Below are 25738 nucleotides of genomic sequence, written 5' to 3' on the forward strand. Positions count from 1 at the left end.
GAAAGTATTTTTTAAATACGCCCATTTCAGCAATAAGAAAAACTAAGGTGAGACTATCACTAACAAAAGGCAAGTTCTCTAAACGAAAACTATCAAACATTATTGAAAGAAGTTAAATAAAACCTAAACACACAGAATACATCATTCTCCAAAATCAGAATCTAAAGATGTCATGTGCCCATCAACTGGTAATATGTATTTAACACAAACCCAATCAAAATCGTAACATGTTTTTTGAGAGGAATTGACAAGGTATTCCTAATATTTAGAGGGAAATGCCAAGGCCAAGAATGAACAAGACAAATGTGAGAAACGTGGAAGGTGGATTCCACAATATAACAAAACTAAAGTATTAAAGTAGAGCAATGAAGACAAGATGGTATTCCTCTAAGATAGATAATTATACCAATGGGAACATAGAGACTCCAGAAGGGAGGCCCACATAAGAATGGACACTAGATTAATGAGAAAGGCGCTCCTGCAGACCAACGAGGACACTGTGGTCTTCTCAATAAACAGTACTGAGAAACTAATTTATTAGGTATCTATAGGAGATGACAGGAGCTAATAAATACTAAAGCTCTGTATCAATCAAAACATAAGAATATATTCCAAATGATTTCTGCTTCTAAATGTCAAAGTCAAAACTATAAAGCCCTAAAAGATATTACAGATATTTTCACAACTTTTTGGCAGAGAGTCATTTCTTCCCCACCAACCCTAACAAGATTCCTCCTTCTCCACAAACAAACATTTAAAAAACAAAACAAAAATCCCCAACTAACCCCAAATGAAAAGATTAATAAAGTGGACTTAATCAAAATTAGGAACATCTCTTCAACAAAGCACACCAGGGAGGAAAAAATAATTGCAACATATAACTAATAAGAAACTCCCAGCCAGAATACACAATGGCCCATAAACAGTTAAGAAAAGAAGGGATAACTTAGAAGAAAAATGGCAAGGGATTTTAACAGGCTCTTCCCAAATAAGAAAGATTCCCCAAATCCTATGAAAAGGTGTCCAACTTATTTTTCAAGAAAATGCATGTTAAAACCACAACTACTACATAAATATTGGAAATGCTAAGTTAAAAAGGCTGACAATGCCAAGTGTCAGCAAACATGTGAAGCAACAGGAACTCTTACACACGCTCATTACAGTATAATTGGATACATTACCTTGCAAAATCATTTGCAGTATCTACTGAAGTGGAACATCGCACAATCCAAAACCCAACAATTCCACTCTTTAGGTATATAAACACGAGCAATGTGTGCCAACTGAGTCAAGTATGACATGGAATTATCATTTCTAATAGGCAAGACTAATAAGCTACCCAAATATCCAGCAACAGTAGAATGGATAAAAGACATACTACGTAACAACAAAATGAATGAATTACGGCTACCCACAACAAAATGGGAGAATCTCACCAACAGTACCGGGTCCAAAAAAAAAAAAAGAGCACTCACCTAAATATACCCCTCTACCCCATGGAGTTTTCTAGGCACCCATGTTGAAAAGCAATTAACCACAAATTTAAGGCTTTGTTTCTGAACTTTCAATTCTGAATTTTTGCGAGTTCTATGCTGTCTAGATTATTCTAACGTTGAATAAAGTTTTGAAATGGAAAAGTGTGAATACTAAAATTTATTCATCTTTTTCAAAACTGTTTTTCACTATTCTGGGTCCCTTGTGTTTCCATATAATTTTAAAATCAGCTTGTCAATTTCTGCAAAAAAGTCAGCTGGGATGTTGAGAGGGATAGCCCAGAATATGTAGATCAATTTGGGGAGTACTGCCATTTTAACAATATTAATACTTCTAATCCATGATATCTAGGATGTCTTTCCATTTACTTAGGTCTCCTTTAGTATATTTTGACACTGCTTTGTAGTTTTCAAAGTACAAGTGTTGCACTTTTGTTGCTCATTCTTAACAATTATTTTATTTATAAGTATTTTATTCTTTTTAATGTTATCATAATGGAATTTTTTTCTTAAAAAAATCACTTGAGCCTTTGGGTGTGTCTATTTCTGGGTTCTCCACACCATTCCACTGATCTTTATTTCTTCTTACACACTGTGTTGGTAAATAAAGCTAGGTAGTATGCCTTAACATCAGGAAGTGACCCTTCTCACTCTATTCTCCTTATGAAGGCCGTTTTTGCCATTTTAGCCTTGACAAATTAGTTTTAGAATAAGCTTATTTTGTCTAAAAAAGTAAAAACAAAAAACAAAACTTCGGGGCACCTGGGTGGCTCAGTTGTTAAGCATCTGCCTTCGGCTCAGGTCATGCTCTCAGGGTCCTGGGATCGAGCCCCGCGTCAGGCTCCCTGCTCCATGGGGAGCCTGCTTCTCCCTCTCCCACTCCCCCTGCTTGTGTTCCCTCTCTCGCTGTCTCTCTCTCTGTCAAATAAATAAATAAAATCTCTTAAAAAAAAAAAAACCTCGCTGAGATTTTAATGGGAACTGTATTAAACCTATATTCAATTTTAGGAAAACTGGAATTTTATAGTGTCTTTGATTACTTTCATGAACACAGTTATTTTCAGCATACCTAAGATTTTGTTTTCATTAGTACTGCCTATAAGAGTACTTCATTTTTAATTTCAGTTTCCACATGTTGGAAATGGGATTGGTATTTGAGTGGTGATCTTATAATTGGCCACTTCGCTGAACCTATTCATTATCATTAGTTCCAGGTTTTTCATCAGTTCCTTGGGATTGTCTATATACACAATCATGTCGTCTGCAAATGGGGACATTTTTAGTTCTTCCTTTCCAATCTGAATTCCTTTAATTTCCTTTACTTGCCTTATTCTATGTAGCTAGAAATGTCAGTTAAATAACAGTGGTTAAGAACAAACATCCTTGACTTACTCCCAGTCTGAAAGGAGAGGCATTCAGAATTTCACTGTTAAGTATGATGTTGGCTCTATGTTTTTACAGATGCCCTTTAAATATAATTAAGGTAATTACCATCTAATCCAAACTGTGGATAGTTTTTATCATGAATGGGTGTTGGATGTAGTCACATGTTGATATGATCCTATAATTTTCTTTTAACCTGTTCATAGAGTGGATTACACTGGGTGATTTTAGAATGTCGGAATGGGCCTTAAGTACCTGGAATAACCTCCACATCATCATGATGTCGAATTTTCTATATATATTGCGGATATCAACAGGCAATTATTTTCTTAAAGAATTTTTTTTGTGTCTCTATTCACAAGGGATATTTGTTTTCTCTTGTTGTGCTGTCTTTCTCTTGTGCTGACAGGAGGATAGTAACTGGACTCCTAACACGAGCCTGGGCAGTGTTCCATCCTCAACTATATTCTGGAAACTACTGTGTAAAAATGACACTAGTCTTCTTTAAAAGTCTCAAGGAATTCTTCATTGAAAACATCTGGACCTAGATATTTCCTTCCTGGAGATTTTAAATTGCTAACTCCATTTCCTTACTGTTTGTAGAACCATTCATACGATCTGTTTAATTCTGACCGAGTTTGGATAGTCTGTGGTTTGGGAAGAATCGGTCCATCTCATCTAAGCTGGGGTACAGCTGTCGGTGGCGTATTCCGCAATGACCCTTTCAATGGCTCGGGACCAGCAGGTAATGTCCCCTCTGTCATCCCTGAGATTGGTGAATACTTTTGCTTTCACTGATTTACTATCTTGTCTTCCTATTCTCTGTTTCACTGATCTGCTCTGATATTTATTTCCTTTCTTCTGCATGCATTGGTTTAATTCTGCTCTTCTTCTTCTAGTTTCCTGAGTGAGGAACTTGGATTATTAATTTGAGATCTTGAGTCGGCACTGACTGCTATGAAATTCCCTCTCAGCACTGCTGTACATGCATTCCGTGTACTTTGTTGTCTTTTCATTTTCATGCAGTTATATATATTTTGTTTCCTAGATGCTTATCTCATAACTAGAGCGCACTGTTTACTTTTCACATATTTTAGAGTTCTCCTGTTGCGCTGTTTCTAGTTTCTACTTTGATTCTACTGTGATGAAACAACCGCTGTATGATTTCAAATTCTTTTCCAATTTTTTGAGGTTTTATGGAAATGCTTTATCTTGGTACATGTTCTATGGACACCTGAAATAAGTATGTGCTCTCCTCCTGTTTGGTAGAGTGATCTGTATACGTCAGTTAGATCTGGCTGGCGGATTCAGTGAGGATCTTCTATGTCACTGCTGATTTCCTGCCCAGCACTTCTATCCAATGCTCAGAGAGTGGCGCTGAAGTTCTCACTCATAACTGTGGATTTGTCTATTTCTTTTGTTCAGCTCCAACAGTTTTTGATTCATGACTTTTGTGATTCCGTTATCTGGTGAGTGCAAATTGAGGATTATTTTGTCTTCCTGATGGGTAACCCTGATATCATTATGTGATGTCCTTCTTTATCTCCAGTCATTTTCTTTACTCTGAGCTCTATTTCACTGGATATTAATATAGGCCCTCCTACTTCTGATCAATTTTTTGTGGTTTATCTTTCCCATCCTGTTACTTTCTTTCATCCTACCTGTGTCATTGGGTTTAAATTCCTCGTGAATGGCACACGGCTGGGTCTCACGTCTTTATCCACTCTATCTCAGGATTGGTATATTCAGACTGTTCATAATAAAAGTAATTACTGACACATTAGAGTATAAGTCTGCATTTTATTATTTGTTTTCTATTGGTTTCCTCTGGTATTCATTCTTCGGTTTCAAATTTCCTGCTTTCTTGTGTGTTACCTGAACCCTTTTCAGGAGTCCATCTTAGTATCTCAGACTGTATCTCTATGCATATTTTTTGTAGTGTTTGTTCTGGGTACTAAAATATACATGCTAATACTTATTAAATTGTTTAAAATATTTATTAAATTGCATTCCCTCAAAAAAACAGGATAAAGAAACTGTCTTTCAAATTTAGCTGTTAAAAAAGATGTTTAGGCTGAGTAACGAAGGAGGACCCCTCAAGTGTCACCTTCAGTCCTGCTCTGCTTGTATCCCTCTGGATCCTTCTCAAACACCTGGACTTCAGAGCCGATGTTAGGACCTGGACAACCTTCAACTTCTAAGTCTCCTGTTCCAAACAGTTACCCTCCTTGACACATTCCTCAAGTAGTAATATTTAAGTCGACAGATTCGTCTACAATTTTAGGTACTTCTTAGGAGGGTGCCTTCTTAAGCCAGGAAACAATCTTCTTCGGGTTTTCCTTCTTCTCCCTGCAAGCATGATCTAACCTTGACTCTGCAGAGTTCTAGCCTACCACTTTCTAAGTGCATGTCAATGAGCTGCTTCTCCTACGGAGAGTTTGAGGCTGGAAAACGAGGAGTTTATACCCGGACTCATCTAACATGAAAGCCCACATTCTACTCTATGCCATTGTCCAGGCTGCTGCTCTCCTGTGAGCTGTACAACACTCCCTATACCCGCAACACTGGTCCAGGTTTGGTGAACACACTTCAAACACCCACACGATGACTATCAATACATTAAGTTTAATTTCACATTCAGATACAGAATTAGAAGGGCTACCCTCAAACATAAAATCCACCATGGAAATATCCATGCATTAATTCCTGAGTAGCAGTATGGTCAAATAACAGAGAAATTACTTTTCTGGTTAGTGATAAGTACTGCTAGGATCCTTAAATAAAAAATAAAAGGAGAGAGCCATTTGCAACCATATTGTTACTATTTCTTTATGATGGTTAAGTCAACCAGTAACTTTTATCACTACAAAAATCACAAAATTGGTTTAACAAATATAAATCCACTAAAAATTTATCATTTCATAGTAATTACTAGAAATTATATCTCAAATTTTTCAATATGAGTGTAAAACTGGAAATATAAAAAAACTAAGTCAGGTACAGAGGCCTCCCCTATTTTTTAGCGTACAACAACATTTCCTAAAGGTTAGTGAAAATATTTTAGAAGTCTTGCTGCTACCAAATCTGTAAACATCAGGGTCAGGTAGGGACCGAACACATGCTCGTATACAATATGGATCTAGTGCGGGAGGACTACCCACACCGTGCTGCCCAGGGAGCACTGAAGTGACAAACAGAAAGAAAGACGTACAGCTACCACCACATTCAAGTAAAACGTTTCCCTGGACGTCTACAAAGGCCCCCGTCACTCATCCATCTCTCACAGGTGGACAGCACACCTGGGAGGCCAGAGAGAAGCTCAAGGGGAATGCCCAGACACAGACCTAGATGTCTGTCTTTCACATCCATCTATAGGACTGAAGAGATGAGCTCTTACAACGTGGCCAAGATGGGCTCACGTGTGACTCAGTAAAAATGGGAGCACCAAAGGGTGCACCACTCCACCAACCTAGGCTGCAAAGGGAAGAAGAACGTGCATCAACAGGAGAGCAAAGGAAATGAGAAGGCCAAACAGCATTCCCTGAATCACAACGAGAGACCATCTGCTCTTCAAACCCCACCATCAACACTATACCGTCTCTTACAAGGGAAACAAGAGGTGATGGAAGTCACTGCTGACAGCAGGTCCCAGCCCCGAGTCCACACTGCTGGCACTCCCACCTTCTCCAGGCAGGCCACTGTGAGCTGCCCTGTGGAGGCGCCCCCCCCACCCCCCCAATGTGGACAGGAATGAGGGAGGCCTCCAGCCAAAATCTCATGGAACTGAGGCGCTGAACCCGCCAACAAGCCTTGAGTGAGCTGCAGGTGATGGCCACTTGGCTGACTACAGCCCTGAGAAGGACCCACACCAATCTATACCCCAATTCCTGACCACAGAAACTGTGAGGTAATCAACACTGGTGTTTGACTCACATATGGCTCAATCATCTCTCATGTCAGCATTTATCCTACAGAAACAGGCAGAGATGGATGTAGAAGGGTGCTCACACAGCACTTTATAATAACAGCACAACACAGACACCACCTGAAAATCTAAGCATGGATCAAAAGCTAGTAACTTACAGTGTCCAGACAACTGAATGCTATAGAAATGAGCTCCAAAATCAGTTTGTTCAATTTAGTCCCATTTTGTAAAATCAAACATACCCAAAAACATTCTCTGTATACAGATTACTGTAGCAAGATAAAGCCCACTTTAGTCTTGAGGAAAAAGACCTTCTTGTACCAAACATCTCCACGATGTGGCTCAGGCTGGGTACATGGCACCAGATGGCAGCATGGGCTCCAACTATTCTTGGAAGAGGCCCTAATACAACTTCTCAAACAAGAATGTTTTTTCAAAGCTGTTCTAGAGCCTTAAAAACAGAAAGAAAAAAAAAGAAAGAAAGAAAAAGAAAAACCAGAGGCTGTGCATTCATGCACCGTTCCTCAGAGAAGTCAGGACATGCAGAAGTACTGCATCCACAGCAGGTGGCCCACCCAGTCACCCAGCAGGGCACCTCAAAACTTCCCAGTCTGACACTGAGGGGTTTCTTAATGGCCTTTTCCTACAATGGCCTAATAAGCCTTTTCTTTCTAATATTCTCTTACTTCCACTGACCTTTCCTTCTTCAAGTTTCTCAATCCCAAGAATAATATCCGATTCCCATGTGTAATATATCTGTCTATAAAAGGAGGTTTTAGAAAATGAAACATATTCTAAATAGGTTCTAACTAATGTAATTCTTTGGTCCAATGAAATAATCCTAACAATGCAATATTAAGCAGTTCACACATGTCTTCTTTTAGACAAAATACACTTTCACCCGCACACACTGAGTGCACTGAAGCCGGCTCCGGAGAGTCTGGGTTTCCTTTATGTCCATCGTATCTTACACAAGGAGTCACGAGTTAGAATCAGTGTCTCAGACCATTTCTCTTCAGATTCAAAGTTACTGCAATCAGGCTAAACGTTAATCACTGGCATAGACAGGTCTAAAATATATTAAAAATGCATCACCTTTTCCACTATGATGAGGTCTCCAACTTGTATGTCTGAACTCTTAACTTGCACTTTACCTTAAAAAAAAAAAAAAGAAGTATAATCAACTCAAGGAAACAACAGCACACCAGAGTTAAAGTTTCAATTGACAAATAATACTTCAGAAATAACTTTTGGGGAGGGGGGGAAACACTAGGAATTTATCTGTACTTATACTTTCAAAATAAATTTATTTCACACAGACACAGTCACTAAAAATTAACTTCTCTCAGTCAGCTCCAAAGTACAAACAGTTAACTGCCCCCCAATAAAAGACGCGGGGTGTGGGACATGGCTCCAGCCGGAAGGTTCTTCCCAAATCTGCCATTATTTCAGGTCTGGGTCCAGCAATGACGATGAGAAGCAGCACTAAAGACGATTTAATGAGTGAATAAAATGAAGATATAAGATCCTCATATTAATATTGTGAATGGCACTGATGGACACGGAACTGACAGAAGAAAAGTAAAGAAAACGATACATAAAATCACCGTGCACTGGTAGCTTTACAGATGGTTCCGTACTCAGCCTTATCGAGAAGTGATTCTTCTACATGATACAGTGTGTAAATTCTTAGATTATCTATATAATATCTAGTATCATAATCATCTATAAAATTTAACAGACAGCAGTATATAATGTGAAGATCATACAGAGTAGATGAAATGTTATATACATAACTCGAGATGCCATCCTACATAAGTAACAAAACTTACTCAAGTTCTCTCTCTCCCTGGGACTCTGGACCCTCCCTCCCTCCCTCCGTCAATCTCCCTTTTAGAACTGGCAACAGCCTTATGGATCTGTTTTTACCTTTTAGTGGCTCTTTTAACATGGGAAAAGACCTATGTCTTTACATTCAATTTATTCTGAAAGCTCACAGAACAAGAGGTAAGTTCATATCACATTATCAAAAACTAACATTACCAGCCATACCACTTTTAGACCACGTTCAACTTATTACAAACTTATTTCCTAAATACTTCTTGAAGCAGCTGAGTTTCATCAGTGTCACACCTGTTCCTGAAGATGTTTTGAGGACATCAAAAAAAAGTTTTGTAACTATTATATTTTTTCATGTTCCTCAAATATACAATAAACACATAAGGACTAGAACTAGTGGGGGGGAGCTATTTTTTAATTCATATTATAAAATAGCAATGTTCTTTAAAATGACATGTGAAACAAATCTTAAGATATCTTCATAAGTGGTAATATACGTCTATTAATAGCCAGAAAGTATAGTTACAAAAGAATGTCAATTTTAATTATTTTTTCATTTGGTCCCTTCAAGCTTCATGTCTGTGCTCCCACGATTATGTTTTCTATAGCTAAGCACGAGGCAGCAAAGTTACTCACTGATCTCATGCTGAGTACTACTCAACAGAATGCCCGTCTTATCACTTAATTTTATTTTCTCTCCTACTATCCAATCCACTTTTCCTTCCCTTCTGCTTTTCTATATTCTTTATAATGGACCCATTCAAAAAGGAGAGGTAGAGAAAGAGCTGTAATCATAAGATAAAATAAATGTATAAACAATTGATACATATTTTGAAACAGAAAAATATATCCTTTTCTGACTCCTTAATCAAGATCTTACATTTCTGAGAAAGAGAGATATTACTCACTCGGTCACATAACAAACACAATTTATATTTAATAGCCTTTAGTTTGGGGGCATTATATAGTGATTTTTATTCGTTTCTATGGAACTTACTTACAATTATGTGTTTAAGGAAGACAAGTGAAAGTAAAATACAGTGGAGAAAGTTCTCACGTTACGAATATGACAATATGAACAAAACAGAAGAAGGCTATCATGTCAAACCAGTATGGCAATCTGCCTCACATACCTCCTCAAAGTACACACTTCTGAATTTTGAAGAATTGGTCAAATTCCTTAATGGCTCTTGGCTCTCTAACAATTTTAATTAATCTCTGTGCAGGGGACTCCTTGTACTTCCTTTACAGCCTTGGTCCCATGAACTCACTGACTTCTCTTCTCTTTCTTCAAGAGCAGCTAGGACATTAGACAGAAAAGATGGAGGAATATTACTTGCTCCCCAGGCACCTGACCCCCTGCAGTGACAGCCCAGCACCATGACCCTCGCTGCCCAATGGGAACAGCTCATGCCCACAAGAACGGTTTGATTTCCGGCCACCCTTTGTGAACTGAGCTGACAGCTGACCCTAGTGACATACTATTATCAGAGTTGGGGGACTGATCACAGAAGAAAAAAAAGAAAATCCCTAAATTTTACATGTCATAGCACAAAGAAAAGACAGAACTGCCACCTGCTCTCACAACCCAATAGAGCCATCAACAACACAAAGTGTTTTTGAAATGGGCATTTAAAATTTAATAATTTCAGGGGTGCCTGGGTGGCCCAGTTGTTAAGCATCTGCCTTCGGCTCAACTCATGGTCCCGGGGTCCCGGGGTCCCGGGGTCGAGCCCCGCATCGGGCTCCCTGCTCAGCGGGAAACCTGCTTCTCCCTCTCCCACTCCCCCTGCTTGTGTTCCCTCTCTCACTGTGTCTCTCCCTGTCAAACAAATAAATAAAATCTTAATGAAATAAAATAAAAGTTAATAATTTCAGAGTTACACTTGAGAGAAGCAAGTTCTAAATACAGTAATGATGTATAGGCCAGCACTTATACCTAAGGACAGTTGTTTTTAAAAAACACTGTTTTCAATTTACCTGGAGTACAAGCTGGGGCCTTTTCTGGTGAAATGGTTAACAGTGAATGTTACCAAATAAGGTTAACAGCCATCCTTCCCCCTCTCTAAACTACTGCAATGAAATCCTTCCATTAAGCTCTCCTCCTAGCAATCAATGTTCCCAGCCACCATGCTTCCAAAGTGCAGCAGCTTACATGTTTCTCACAGAAGAAAAGCATTCGACTGGCTTGTTGCATGAACCAAGTTTCACAGGCTTCTTTGAAAGATCAAGAAGTAACTCAAAGGACTACTTCTCCTTACTCCAAAGCTTCTTAAACATAGACCCTGCCCACCAATCTCAGTGCTATTCATTTTTTACCGGAATAAAGAGAATATTCCCCTAAACGGTCTCCATTACTATCAACTCCCTAATTCAATATGAATTCCAGATGAAGTGGGTGGCAAAACTAAGGATTATGTTTATCTCCACCAAAAAAAATCTCCATTATTTGACAATTACTTAGAAGATAATTCAGAGTTACATCATTATACACATGTTCTTCACAACCAATCTCAAATTAATTTTCTGGCTTTAAAAGGGTCTACATTTGCTTTTAGCACTGTATGCTACAACTCTCTGGGGCCCGAGTTCTCTATACTTGCTGTTTCTTTTGACTGGAAGCCCTCCCTTCACAGCCCTCCCACAGCCCTCCTTAATTCCACAGCAAACAGAGCCTCCCAAAGCCTTCAGGGACCCACATGAGCACCCAGTATGCACGCACACCTCTGACAATGTGCTTACCTGCTATGAACAGACTAACATCACAGTGTCTACTAAACCCAGATCCTGTGACAGGTTCAAAGCGTAACTGAAATATACTTTTATGACATTTAGTTTGTTTTTTGCAAATGCATCAAACTTACCCCACTTCAAAACAAGAGAAGTTTATGACCAATCTATTCTTAATCAGTTCAATGAGCCAAATGTCGTAATGGACCAATGGCAAAGTAGCTCTATAAGCCACACTGAACCAGACACAGATTACCAAATAAGGATGAAATTATATCATTACTTCTTTCCCAACAAAACACACACAGGCAATAAGAGTGGAAGATAATTAAGCAACTTTTTAAAAAAGGAACTGATGACATATAAATGGCACTCTAGAAGGTCACCAGGGGATGACACATGTAGTTCCCAGGCAGACAACTGCACACTACATTAGCAGGTTGTGTGGCTTGTCTTTGTTGTTTGGGTGGGACCGGCACCCCCCACCAACTCTCTCAACACTTTAAGTGGCTGAGGAGGTAGAAGCCGAATTTAACATGGATTATGAAGCAAAGTGGGTAGCTGGGAAATGGAATTAATACGTTTATTTACATATAGAAGTAAACTATATTTTAAAAGAGACCTAGACTCTGAAAAGAAATATTGCTGACAGAAATTTTAAAACTTAAATAAAGGGAAAGATCTATCTCATTCATGGGTCAGAAGACGTAGTATTAATAAGATGTTGATTCTCCCTCAAATTTATCTATAGATTCAATGCAATCCCAGTCAAAATCCTAGCAGGCATTTTTTACAGAAATTGACAAGCTGATTCTGAAAGTCATATTGAAATACACAGGACCTAGAGGAGACTCTGAAAATGAGAAACAAAGTTGAAGGGAAAACACTATCTGATTTCAAGAATTATTATACAACAACGGTAATCAAAAAAGAATGGTATTAGCATAAAGAGAGACAAACAGATAAATGGAGAAGAGAGTCCAGAAATAAACCCTCAGATAAAAGACAAGTGATTTTTTTTTTAAAGATTTTATGTATTTATTTGAGAGAGAAAGAGAGAGAGCACAAGCAGGGGAAGCAGCAGAGAGAGAGGTAGAAGCAGGCTGAGCAGGGAGCCAGATGAGGGACTCGATCCCAGGACTCTGGGATCATGACCTGAGCCGAAAGCAGGCGCTTAACCGACTGAGCCACGCTTAACCAACTGAGCCACCCAGGCGCCCCAAAAGACAACTGATTTTTGACAAAAGTGTAAGGCAATGCCATGTGAAAAACATCACTCTTCCAAAACATGGTGCTAGAAGCATTTGGATATCCACATGCGAAAAAAGTACTTACACAAACACCAGGTACTGGTACAAAACTTTACTCAAAATGGATATACCTAAGGCAAACCCTAAAACCAAAGAACTTCTAGAAGAAGAAACATAGGAGAAATATAGCAGAAAATCTTTGTGAACTTTAGTTAGGCCAAGCAAAAGCACAATCCTAAAGGAAAAAACTGCCAAATCAGACTTCATCAGCTAGAACATGACAGGGGCTGGAAGCAGCGTGAAGGCATTAAGACCAAGGAATCGGCAGCTGAAAGCCACTGGATCGGGTGTATGAGGGAGGAAGAGGGAGAGACAGGCGGAGTGCCTGGCGCCAGGTGAAGCAGCCCTAGGCCCTGCTTAAAAAACCACCAGCACGTGACAGGGCTGCAGAGGAAGAGCGCACTCAATGAAGTCCAGAAGGTACACCAGGTACATCGGAGAGGTCTACAGTGGGAGCCAGAGGCAGGGAAGGAACCTGAGGGCTAGAAACACAGCGGAAAAGGCAAGGGTACGATTAGAGATGGACAAAGTCTCGTCACAATGAAGGGCGCTTTACAGTCTGAGGCTGGCCCCGGTAAGCGATGGAAAAAAAGACGGGCCCCGTGAAACCCGTCTGGGAGCACACAGGCCAGGACTCTGCTCCGGCTGGGTGGCCCATTCTGCCTTCAGCTGAAGGCGGGCAGGGGCAGGGAGGCATGTGGTATCCCTCCCCCAACACAGGCTGGGGACAAAAGTGGGAACAAAATGGGCAAGGCCCTGCCCACAGAAAACCTACACTCCAGAGAGCTGACAGAAAGCAGAGCGAGATCAAATACAGTGATGTCTGAATGGTAGTAATTACAGCCTAGAAAATTAAAAAAAAAAAAAAAAAAAGGAAATACTGCTGTTTTGGGGTGAGGGTTATAAAGCATCTTGCTGGAAGTAACCAACTTTTACTCTTAAACATTCACTAGCAATAATTAGAGTAGTTTTAAAAAGCATTCTTTAGCAATAACAAAAAAATTAAGATACTCAAGTTAAACACAATCAAATCTTTTTCTTGTTCCATCAGTAAAAAAAAATTAGATAGCTTTAGAAAGAATATGGAAATAACAAAATATTCTATCGTGGTAAGAAACATTTAAAGCACATAATGTTCTTTACTGGATCAATTATATGAGGCAACCACTTCCCCTCTAAAATGATGTCCCTAGCTAAAACAGTCTATACCATCCGTGTAATTACCAACAGAGTTCAGAAGCTGCCAGAAGAGCGTATCCATACAGAATACTTTATAGCCCACCACTGCACACATCTTTTGCCTGAAGCAATATGCAGAACTAAATAATGAAATTAAGTATCGATTGCAATTCACTGCGTTAACTGAAGATTTTGTAGAAAAGTACAAGGGTTTGAAAAATTAGTATCTCAATACTAAATATTTTCTCAACTAACAGGTACAAATGAAAATTTTTAGGGTCTTACTACTGACAGGACATTTCAAAGTCTTGGTGAAGCCTGCCGGTGTTTGCATAAGAGAAATGTCTAATCTTTGTTTTCTGTGCTTAGAAAGAATTGTTATACATCTACCAAATGTTAAAATACAAAATATTGTTAATATGAACAGTCCATAATTAACAAGTTCTAAGGCTCTCAAACACGAAAACCAGAAGCTTTAGGAAAAAGCCTTCCTCTCTCCTGGGCCTACAAAGGTACAAAAACTCCAAGGCCCTACATGAATCAGCATGATGACATTACTACTGAGAGGTATATGAACTAAAGATGGTTCAAAATTGTCCCTAGTCTCTCATTTCCTTAGATTTTTCAATAATCCCACGGCAGTTTCTTACTGCTCAAAGACTCCCAAGTGTGGAGGCTGACATCGATCCTTGGTAGAAGAATGAAGAAATCACGGATGAAGACGGCAAGCCACCATGAGCCTATTTATGAGGTTTCGACGCCCCTGGTCTAACTCACAAGCAGAAGGAAAAACTCCCAATCATCTTATATTTAGAGTGTTTCGTGTTTCTCAGGGAAAACAAGAAAAAAATGAAAAAGAAAAATAACTGATGGAGGAAGGGAGGGGAGGAGGGAGCGAGGGAAAGATTTTCCAAGACACTAGAACATGCTAAAAAGGAACATTATTTAAAACTGGAATGGAACTGGCACGGAAATCTGGATGAGTCCGTGCAGCAGACAAGAAAGCGAAGAAAAGGGCCCAAACAAATCTGATCCATTTCTCCAAGGTCTGAGAAAAGAGCTTTAGTCACGTGAATAACTGGTTTTAAAGGAACTAACTAACCATTTGGGGAGAAAAAAAAAGACACATCCCTTTCTCCATACAACGCACACCTGATACGTAAAATTACAAGCGGCTACGGAAAATGAACACACAGAAACACTGTAAGGAGATTAAAACACTCATTTACGTCGGGGTTGAATGGACCTTCTAAGATTGAAGTAAAAACCACAGGGGAAAAGATCAGATCTACATACATAAAAAGTACAAATTTATCTACATTTAAAAGAAAAAGATACAAAAATGAGTCAAACAAGACAAAAATATTTGTCACCAGATAAATTTCTTAGAGAAATTATGAAAAGGTAAAGATGTATGAAAACAGATGAATAAACTTTTATCAAAGATCAAAATGAACAATGAAATGTTAAAAGGTAAGCAGCAAGCAAAACACAAGGAGAGCATTTTTCACCACGGAAGTTGGCAAGTTAAAGAAAGTAAAGCGGGCAAGGACGTCAGGAAAAGGGAACCCTCACTGGGCGGCTGGCTGACAAGATCAGGCCTCACACTTTTCCTATTTGATCTGGAAATTCCTCGTGTGTCATCCCATTTCCTGAGTCCCTACATATGCCAGCCGCCCTACGTAACTCGGGAGAAGATAGCGGTATGAACACAGCTGAGAAGCCGATAATTAAGGGTGACCACCAGAGTGACACCAGGTAGCAGAGAGAGATCCCAGATGCTAGCACATATAGGCACCTACACACAAAACAACAATTACTTCTCACCTGTGACAAGGTACTTTGTGTTAGCCAGTTTTTTCCATTACTTTCTCGTGGCCCCTAATCTCCAAACGATGCAATAAAAAACACGGTGTAAAGGGGGATGCCTGGGTGGCTCAGTCGGTTAAGCGGCTGCCTTCGGCCCGGGTCATGATCCCAGGCTTCTGGGATCGAGTCCCACATCAGGCTCCTTGCTCAGCAGGGAGCCTGCTTCTCCCTCTCTCTCCCTCTGCTTGTGCTCTCTCTGTCAAATAAATAAAAAATCTTAAAAAACAAAACAAAACAAAACATGGTGTATGAATATCATAAAGTTAAGCTCATACAGATCCTCTTAGGGTGACGTGAGGAAGGAAGACTGGTGAGGGTAATAAGTACATACCTAGTTCCGGGTATCTATGTCCACCTTGGTACAGCCACAGAGAACTGAACCGATGAGATAACAAATCTCAACTGTGTGTGTGTGCCTGACACATACTAGGATCAAGAACTACTGGGCGCCTGAGTGGCTCAGTTGGTTAAGCGACTGCCTTCAGCTCAGGTCATGATCCTGGAGTCCCGGGATCGAGTCCCGCATCGGGCTCCCTGCTCAGCAGGGAGTCTGCTTCTCCCTCTGACCCTCCCCCCTCTCATGTTCTCTCTATCTCATTCTCTCTCTCAAATAAATAAATAAATAAATCTTAAAAAAAAAAACTACTATTATATGGTACAAATGTAGTAATGTATACTGTACATTCTTCTATGGATGCTTTCCAAACGCTGCTCAGACCACAGACAGGAAAGAAGACCGCATGATGTAAACACGTGAGAAGGTGAGCACATTTATCAAAGGACTGCTCTGACTACATACAGAAAACACACAGAAAGGACTTCCAAGTACCCACTGTTCTTCATCTGCACTGTCACAAAAGTGGACCACTGAGAGATGAAACCACTCGAATAAGAGAAGGAAAGTCACTGGCGCCTCTCTGCGGACTGCATGGCGACAATCCATTCTGATTACTTCTGAGTTTAGGAGCTCTCAAGCGATTTCTGATGGGAAAATTCTGCTAACATTTGAGAATACTATTTTTTAAAAAACCCAACTATCTGAAGACATGACTGTCACAAAAGGAAATCCTTCTTACCAAGTGGAACATGCAGTAACTCATGAAACCAGTTACATATTAGGATTTCCCTGTGAAAGTGCACATCACCCACAATGTGTAAAAGGCAGTAAAGAGGGATTTTAAGATCCCTTGATTTTTCAAGAATAACTATGACACACAATTTCATTAAAAGATGAATTTCATTAAGATAATTCATGATATTTTATGTAAAAAAAAAGCTACTAAGAATTTTAACAAGTATGTAGCAACAGTGTTGACAGTAAGGATCAAAGATGCTAAAACAGACAGGAATAAAGGACATGGCCACTTTCTGTGGATAAAGTTCCTTTTTGGCAAGGAAACTGGAACACCAGAAGCATGGAAATATGTAAATGTTCTTCCTCGCGTACACACACGTGCACACACGCACAATGCCCACAATGTTCAAAGACAACAGACTTCCCTCTCTCTCCTATGTCTGAATATTAGAAAGCACGTTAAATAACAAAACGCCGTAACCATGACAAGAAACAGCTAAGACTGACTGCAGTCATCACCTGCAGTCACCGGCATCATTCTGCAATCACAGAATTCCAGATCCATTTCTGAATCTAAAGTCCCACATTAGCTTTAGGTGTAAATTTGGAATTTCCACCAACAGCGGGTGACACGATGTTGTCCTGCTGAGATCTGGTGGCTGATGAAGACAAAAACAAAACTCTGAATTTATCGTCCCTGCTAGGATAGTGCATGAACTCTTTAAAAAGCGTCGTCCAGGACTTACTCATGTTTGAATCCCGTGAGGTCATCGCAGTGTCTCACACACACTGGGTCCTTAGGGACTATCGGGAACCGAACTGAGAGCCAGCCAGTGGAATGACTGCAGCCAAGTGTGCAGTTCAGACACCTCTCCTGAGCAAGAGGTAAAAGAATCCAAGTACAGAACGGCCCCACAATTCAAAGTCCTCGTCACGGATTTTTGTAAGAGCTGCCAACAATTTCACATTCTCCTGCTAGGCTCTGACCCAGATGCTGTCCATTGGGCTAAACATGAAGAATAAAGTAGTCACAAACAGGGAGAAAGCAGTGACAGGGGCAGCAGCAGACACAGAGAATTCCCACACGGCAAGAGAAGCAGCTTCTCAAGTAACGACACATGCAGCTAACTAAACAGCGTCCGTGTCAGGGCACCCGGCTGCCTCCACAGGAAGCACATGACACCCCTGATCTCACGGTCGTGAGTCTGAGCCCCACACTGGGTGCAAAGATGACTAAAACAATAAATCAATAAACTGAAAAAAATAAATAAAGAATCTCAGTGTTGACTGACATTGCATACCAGTTAAAATACTCTCTGCTTCTAACAAAGCACCCCAAAGATAGGAGCATACTTAAAAGTGGACATGGCTTTCCTTTTCCACAGAAAACATATAGCAGAGAACACTTTTCCCAGAGTATTTCTATAAGAATGTGCTTAAGAACTCCAAGTACAAAAAGATCAAATACTGTAAATATAACAAACCAGAGTTAAGTCACATAAGGAAGTAGCCATCAATGCCATTCAAAGAACAGATCACTACGAAATACTAGAAATTAAGGAGATGAACGTATTCTTGACAAGAAAACAAATTTCAAACTAAAGTCAATGAGCATATACATGCATTTTTTTTTACATCCCAGATTTTACCTATCAGTCATTTGCATCAGAATAACCAGCCACAGAGCAAAGCACTACAGTTGAAAGAACACTGGGTTTGACATCAGAATGGTCTGGGTTCAAATATGAACTCTACCAAAACTGCAGTGGCTCAGGGCAAATCACATGGCCTGAGCTTCAGGTCCCTCACCTGTAACATGGAGATAAGCCAACCTACCTTGAATGGCAGTTATGCAAATGAGCAAGTTACTGACACTCACGAGGAAGTCAAAAAGAAAAGCAGTATCATCATCATCTACACGTAAAAATGTCCTTCCAAAGATCACCAATGATGATCTATCTTGTTTAAAAAGGTAAATTTGCATTTGTCTTTGAAATAAACCCACTGACAATTATTTTTCAAATATTCTGAGTTGGAGTGTCACAGAAGTGTAAAAGATATGATTAGTATGCCTTCTTCAACATTTTTTACTATTTTTAGGTGACAATGACATAACAAAATCAGCCATTTTAAAGTGAATACAGCACTGAGTCCATTCACGATGTTGTGCAACCCACTCTATCAAGCTCAAAAACATTTTCCTCACCACAGAGGACGTGTCATGCCCACTAAGCAGCTGCCCCCCGCCCGCCGCTGCCGCCACTTCCCAGGGCCGTGGCGACCACAACCTGCTTTCTAGCTCCATTCATCTACCTGTTCTGATACTTCGTGTCAATGACATAGAGTCCGTGACCCTTTGTGTCTGATTTCTCTCACAGAGTGTAATGTTTCCAAGGGGCATCCGGGTTTATCAGTATTCATTAATTTTTATGGTTGGATAATATTCCAATGTGAAAAAACACCATAATTTGTCCATTCACCCACCGGTGGACATGTGGGCAATTATAAATAGTGCTGCATGAACATGGGTGGATGCCTATCTGCCTGAGTCCCTGTTTTCGATTCTAAAGGCATCTGGAAATGTCTCAATCCGCCTTCATTTGTGAATGAGAGGTTTACGGACATCCAATGCTTGGTGGACCATTTTTTTCTTTTCCCATCTTAATAATGTCACCCCACGTCCTTCTGACCTCCAGCGTTTCTGACTCAAGAGCCCTTCCTTGTGTGTTTCTCTCTTGCTGCTTTCAGAATATCCTCTTGGTCCTCGGGTTTCAACAGTTTGATTGTCATGTGTCTCAGTGCGGATTTCCTTGCATTTATCTTTCTAGGGATTCACTGATTTTCCCGAGTATGGAGAGTCATGTCTTTCATCAAATTTGGGAAGTTAATGGCTACTATTCCCTACAACATTCTCTCCACCCTTTCTCCCTTCCAAGATGCCCAGTGTGTGCACATGTAGTACACTTGGCACCACCCACAAGTCCCTTAGGACCTGCTTATTTTCCTTCACTCTTCCTTCTGCTTCTGAGAATGGGTAATTCCACTTGAAATTATCTAGTTATTGAAATGACCTAGGTTCAAGGTCACTGATTCCTTCTTCTGCCAGCTCAACTCTGCTACTGAAACTCTCCAGTGAGTTTTTCCTTTAATTTATTGTACTTTTCAGCACCAGAATTTTTGCTTTTTGCTTCTTTTATAATTTCTATACCTTTATTGGTATTCTGTATGTTAATACATCATTTTTCGGGGTGCCTGGGTGGCTCAGTCGTTAAGTGTGTCTGCCTTCGTTTCAGGTCATGATCCCAGGGGTCCTGGGATCGAACCCCACACCTCGGGCTCCCTGCTCAGCGGGAAGCCTGCTGCTCCCTCTCCCTTTGACCCTCCCCCTGCTTATGTGCCCTCTCTCGCTGTGTCTCTCTCTGTCAAAGAAAGAAATATAATCTTAAAAAAACAAAACAAAACAAAAAAACCCATCATTTTTCCTAATCCTGTCAGTGTTTTTCAGTTGTTTCCTTTAGCTCCTTGGACAGACTTAAGGCAGCTGACCTAGACTTTGTCTCCTAAGTCCAGAATCTGGGCTTCTGCAGGGACGGTTTCTGTTCATTTCCTCTGTGACTAGGCCACATGGTTTCTCTGCATGTTCTGTAATTTTTTTGTGGAAACCTGTACACTTTGACTATTATAATCTGGTAACTCAGGAAATCAGGCACTTCCCCCTCTTCTGGGTTTGTTTTGTTGTTCGGTATATGCTGCAGCCATGCACGTAGAGTGACTTTTGTAGACTCATTTTGTAAAGTGTGTATTCTTTGTCATGTATGGAGAGAAGTCTTTCAGCCAGTGTTTTGGAAAGGATTTCCTTGCATGGGGAGGGGGCGAGACTAAGAAAGGGAAGGATGGGGGGAGGGAAGAAGGAAAGCGTTGCGAGGGGGGAGGAACGAAGCAAGGGAGGGAGAAAGGGAGACCAACCTCTCCCGATCGTCGCAGACTGCCTCTGTGCTGGGGACTCCAACACAGAGCCAGGCTGCCTAGAACTCAGCCTGAGCTTTCACCTCTGCTTGCACTGAGCCTAGAGACCTGGCCAGAGGCAAAACGCTTTCTCGGGTTCTTTTCTGAGTGTGATCTAGGGCTGGCCTTGGATGTGACTTTCAAAACTCCCCAGGAAACACGGGCACTTTTACATGCCCCAATTTTCCAAAGAAGTCCCCTCTCCAGCTTCCTCGGCTTGGCACGTGACCCTCTATTCTGTGTGTCGACTGTCAATGCTGGCCCCAAGCTACTGCTGCCTCTCCTCAGCCTGACATGGGCTTGAGAAATGCCCACTGGCTTTTGGCTCCTCTGTCCTGAGTGACATCCATGTTAGATGAAAGAAAGACATCCTGAGTCCGTCCTTCATGTGTCCCTCACAGGTTGGACAGACAGACACAATTCTCTGCAAGTAAGTTCTGCTCTACTCCCTTCAGAGCAGGGTCCAGAGTCCCCAGTCAAGAATGTGGGCTGCATTCCTCATGGCAGGAGCTTGGCTTTTCCGTGCTTCTGTGGAAGAAAGGAAGGGCATGCAGGACTGCCTCCTCTGCCAGTTTCTCAGATGCCACCATACCATTTAGTTCTGAATGATACAATTAATACACAGAAACAAATCTCTACACAGTCCAAATACCACAGTTAAAAACAATTTAAAAAATAAGCCAGGATCTGTATTATATTCTAAAAAAGACATACCAAGGTTACACCGAATTTGCCTGGCCATTCTGGGGACTCTCTTTTCCAAAACGCAAGCATAACTCTTTTCTACAACACACCTAACCTCTATCATGCCACAGCTTTAAGCATCAAAGCTTCTTAATAGTTAATCATTCAACTTAACCTCAAAAGAATAGTCTTTTCAATAAATGGTACTGGGACAACTGGATACTCACATGCAAAGGAATGTGAACCCATATCACACACCATACACAAAATATGAAATGAAAGTGGATCACACATCTGAATGTCAGAGCTAAAACTATAAAATCCCTGGAAGAAAATACAGAAGTAAATCCTGGTGACCTCGGGTTGGTAAACTGTTTCTTAGCTCCAATGCCAAAGGCAAAAGCAACAGAAGAAAACACAGATGAGTTGGACATCATAACATGAAAACTCTGTGCGTCAGAGGATACCGAGAAGAAGAAAACACACGCCACAGAACGAGACAAAATATTTCCAAACCATATATTGACAAGAGACTTAAATCCAGATTGTATAAAGAATGCTTACAAGTCAATAATTAAAAAACAATTAATCCAGTTAAAACAGTAAGCCCGGGGACGGGTGAGCCTGGGGATGCGTATTAACGAGGGCACGTTCTGCATGGAGCACTGGGTGTTGTACGCAAACAGTGAATCATGGAACCTACATCAAAAACCAATGATGTAATGGATGGTGACTAACATAACACAGCAAAATAAAATTAAAAAAAAAAAAGGTGGTATCTTAAAAGAGGTACACACAATGAGAAAAAAAAAAAAACAGTAAGCAAAACATCTGAATAAACACCTCTCCAAAGACATACAATCACCTGATAAGCAGATGGAAAGATGCTCAATAGCACTAGTCGTCGGGGAAAGACAAATCAAGCCACAGTGAGATACCACTTCACACCCGACAGGACGGCCACAATAAAGAAGACAGACAGTAACAGTGCCCGTGAGGATGTGGAGAAACCGGAACCTTCACACACTGCCGGTGAGAATGCAAAATGGGGCAGCCAATTAGGAAAACAGCTTGGCAGTTTATCAAAAACATAGTTACCATATAATCCAGCAATTTCACTTCTAGGTATATTTACAAAAGAAATAAAACAATGTTCACACAAAAACACTCACATACGGACATTCGCAGCAGCACTATTTACAACAGCCTAGAGTGGAAACAAACCAAACGTCCGTCTACAGATGAATCGGTGAACACAACGCGGAATACCACAGAGTGGAATATTATTTGGCAACAAACAGAAATAAAGCCTGACAGGTGCCACAACACCGACGAACCTTGAACACAGAATGCCAAGTGAAAGAAGCCTGTGACAAAAGCCCACATACTGCACGATTCCACTTCTGTGACCTGTCCTAAGAGGCAAATCCACGGAGACAGAAAGCAGACCGGGGGCTGCCTGGGCCTGGAAGAGGGTCAGAAGGGGCAAGAATGCGATGATGGCTAATATATTCACTTTCTTTCTAGAATGTTAAAAATGTTCCAAAATTAGGGGCGCGTGGGTGGCTCAGTTAGTTGGGCGGCTGCCTTCAGCTCAGGTCATGATCCTGGGGTCCTGGGATCAAGCCCCACGTCCAGCTCCCTGCTCAGCAGACAGCCTGCTTCTCCCTCTCCCTCTGCCTGCCACTCTGCCTACTTGTGCTCTCTGTCGAATAAATAAAATCTTTAAAAAAAAAAAAAAAAGGTTCCAAAATTAGATGGTGCTAATAGTTTCATAACTCTGTGAACATACCAAAAACCATTGAACTGTATACTTTAAATGGATAAACTTTATGTTATATGAAATATATCCCAATAAGCTACAGAAATATTTTTTGGAGAATTATTTCAAATAAATAAATCCAGTGTACAAATGTCCACATGTAAACAGAAGATACAAACTCCATTTTAAACCTCATTTTATAAACAGGCTTCCAAGTTCTTATGCATACTTGTCTAGCTCTTCAGTGCCCTCCTTCACTGTCCCTCGCTGAGGTAATGACTGTCACGGTGTCACTTTCCGACAGGCATAATGCCCGCCTATAATGGCTTCTCCCACACTCCTCTACACATCGCTTCTTCTCCACTGGGACTGAGAGACCAAATAAACAAGCTCCTTAAAAACATAAAATTAGGGAAGGGTTAAAGCCCTGAATGAAGTGAAGGAGAAATGGGCATAAAGCAGTTATCATTTTGGATCATGACATTTATGGTAAGGGCTCCAAGTCCCTTCACTTAAGGCCATGGTACCAGATGTCTGTCCGACCCTTACGACTGCGTTTAAATAGAACACAAACAGAGATTTTAGGTAAGGTGATATTCACAGAAAATGTGCATACACCAGTTGGGTTTCACATGTGTTCTCTTGAAATTGTAGTCATGAGATTACTAAAAAAAATTATTTAGATACCATATGTAATCGAAAAATACTATTTTCTAACAGAATTAAGACACGTTTTCTTTCACTTATGTTAACTCTAAAATGATGATTACAGTTAGCAAATGATAAGCTAGATCAAAAGGGTCTTGCTAACCTCTTACTGTAAGCTTGCTGTATAGCTGTGAATTCACTTCCTTGTCTCGCTGAAAACGCCGGAATTCATCAATTGCTTCCCTCATGATAGTAACAGCCAAAACAAATCCCTATAAAACAAAATAAAATATGGTATTTGAGAAAACTAGCTTTAACAAAAAAGTTAAGGGAATATTCTTTTACCAAGCAGTTTTACTTCCCCCCCATTTATGTTACTTCTAAAACATAAACGAAAACAAAGAAAAAAGACAAAAAAGTAATAATGAAACACTACAAGAGGAATATAATACATACTAAAAGATTTACAATTCTCCCTATTCCCAAATAATTTTTTTAAATTCATATCATAACATGTACAAGCTAAACATCAGAAAATACTTAGTAACCCAAAGAAAAAAGAAATCAACAATCTGAAAAAACAAAAAAACAAAAAAAACCCCAGGAATTCTATTTAGAACGCTCGTGCCTTTAAATATCAAATTACCAAAGGCTGACATAAAATCTTATGCTTTCTGCGCTTGAATTCTGTTGGTGGAAGAAAGCAGGAAGGAACGCGGCGCAATCCCAACACGACAGCCTCCTCCTGTGCAGGCTTGTCCGCTTTGTAAGCAAAACCTCAACAGGTCAACTTGAGGCTACAGAAATAAACTCTGATGTGCTTGTGATCTCTTGTGAAATCTGTTATGCCCCCGACATGTGGCTGACAGCTCAGAGGCTACACTTGTGTTTTCCGAGTGTGAACACTCTTCAAGTCTACCTCTCTATGACCACAGACTCTTCAGAAGGCTGCATGTTACACGGACGCGCATTCCCCAGGCTACTCTGTGAATGACCCAACGCTGGACAACTGCCCTCAAAGGACAACAGTCTGTCACTCCAGGGCTGTGTCTGTGTCACCAACAGGCCACATGAGGTGAGCCCTTGTGTTTACTCAAAGTTGATCCTCCCTGCTACGCTCAGAGTTGTACCATCACCGCCATCTGACTGTACACTATTCTCATCACCCCAAAGAGAGAGAAATCCCACACTGGACAGTGGTCACCCTCATCTCCTCCAGCCCCCAACCCCTGGCAACCACGAGTCCAACTTTCTGTCTCTATGAATTTGCCTCTTCTGGGTGATGTGGCCCGTTTAGCATTTTGATGAACAGCCAAGCTTCCTCCCAAAGTGGTTATAACCCTTAACGGGAGCTTATTGGCCATTCATATCTTCTTGGGATAAATGTGTGTTCAGATCCTACACCCACTTGTTAACGGTGTCATTTGTCTTTTCACTGTGAAGCTGTAAGAGCTCTTTGTATTATTCTGGAAACAAATACCTCGTTAGACATGGGATTAGCATATGTGAGAGTACAAATATTTTCCCCCACTCTAGGTTATCATTTTATTTTCCTGATGGTATCCTCTGATGTCCAGAAGTTTTTAATTTGGATAAATACAATTTAAGTTTTTTTTAGTCACTTGGGCTTTTACCGTCCAAGATCACAAAAATTGGCCTCTATGTTTTCCGCCAGGAGTCTTACAGTTTTAGCTCTTCCGCTGAGGTCTATGATCCATTACGAGGGGTTTTCTGGGTATGACCTGAGGGAGGGGCCCAACTTCCTTCTTTCGCATCCAGCTGTCCAGGTGCCCCAGCACCATTCGTGGAGTGCACTGAACAATCCACCGGACGGTG

General features: G+C 40.6%; 1 protein-coding gene across 25 annotated transcripts in view; it reads right to left on the bottom strand.

The window, feature by feature from the left end:
- LOC118356673 (probable phospholipid-transporting ATPase IIB) overlaps nucleotides 1–25738 on the bottom strand; it is a 56556-nt gene that overhangs the window by 20243 nt on the left and 10575 nt on the right. For 4 of the 25 annotated variants that reach the window (XR_004819880.1, XM_035725960.1, XM_035725959.1 and 1 more), the window contains 4 exons: nucleotides 24066–24174; nucleotides 23484–23647; nucleotides 15687–15924; nucleotides 7897–7955 (listed from right to left, as the gene is read on the bottom strand). Coding sequence is in view for 3 of the 25 variants with exons in the window: in XM_035725973.1 (XP_035581866.1) it covers nucleotides 7897–7955; nucleotides 24066–24150 (144 nt within the window). In the remaining 22 variants the exon portion in view is untranslated. The other 21 variants (XM_035725964.1, XM_035725973.1, XM_035725961.1 and 18 more) reach the window with 16 other exon arrangements.

This window comes from Zalophus californianus, unplaced genomic scaffold (genome assembly GCF_009762305.2).
Source record: "Zalophus californianus isolate mZalCal1 unplaced genomic scaffold, mZalCal1.pri.v2 scaffold_23_ctg1_2, whole genome shotgun sequence".
In the NCBI taxonomy this organism is placed as follows: domain Eukaryota; kingdom Metazoa; phylum Chordata; class Mammalia; order Carnivora; family Otariidae; genus Zalophus; species Zalophus californianus.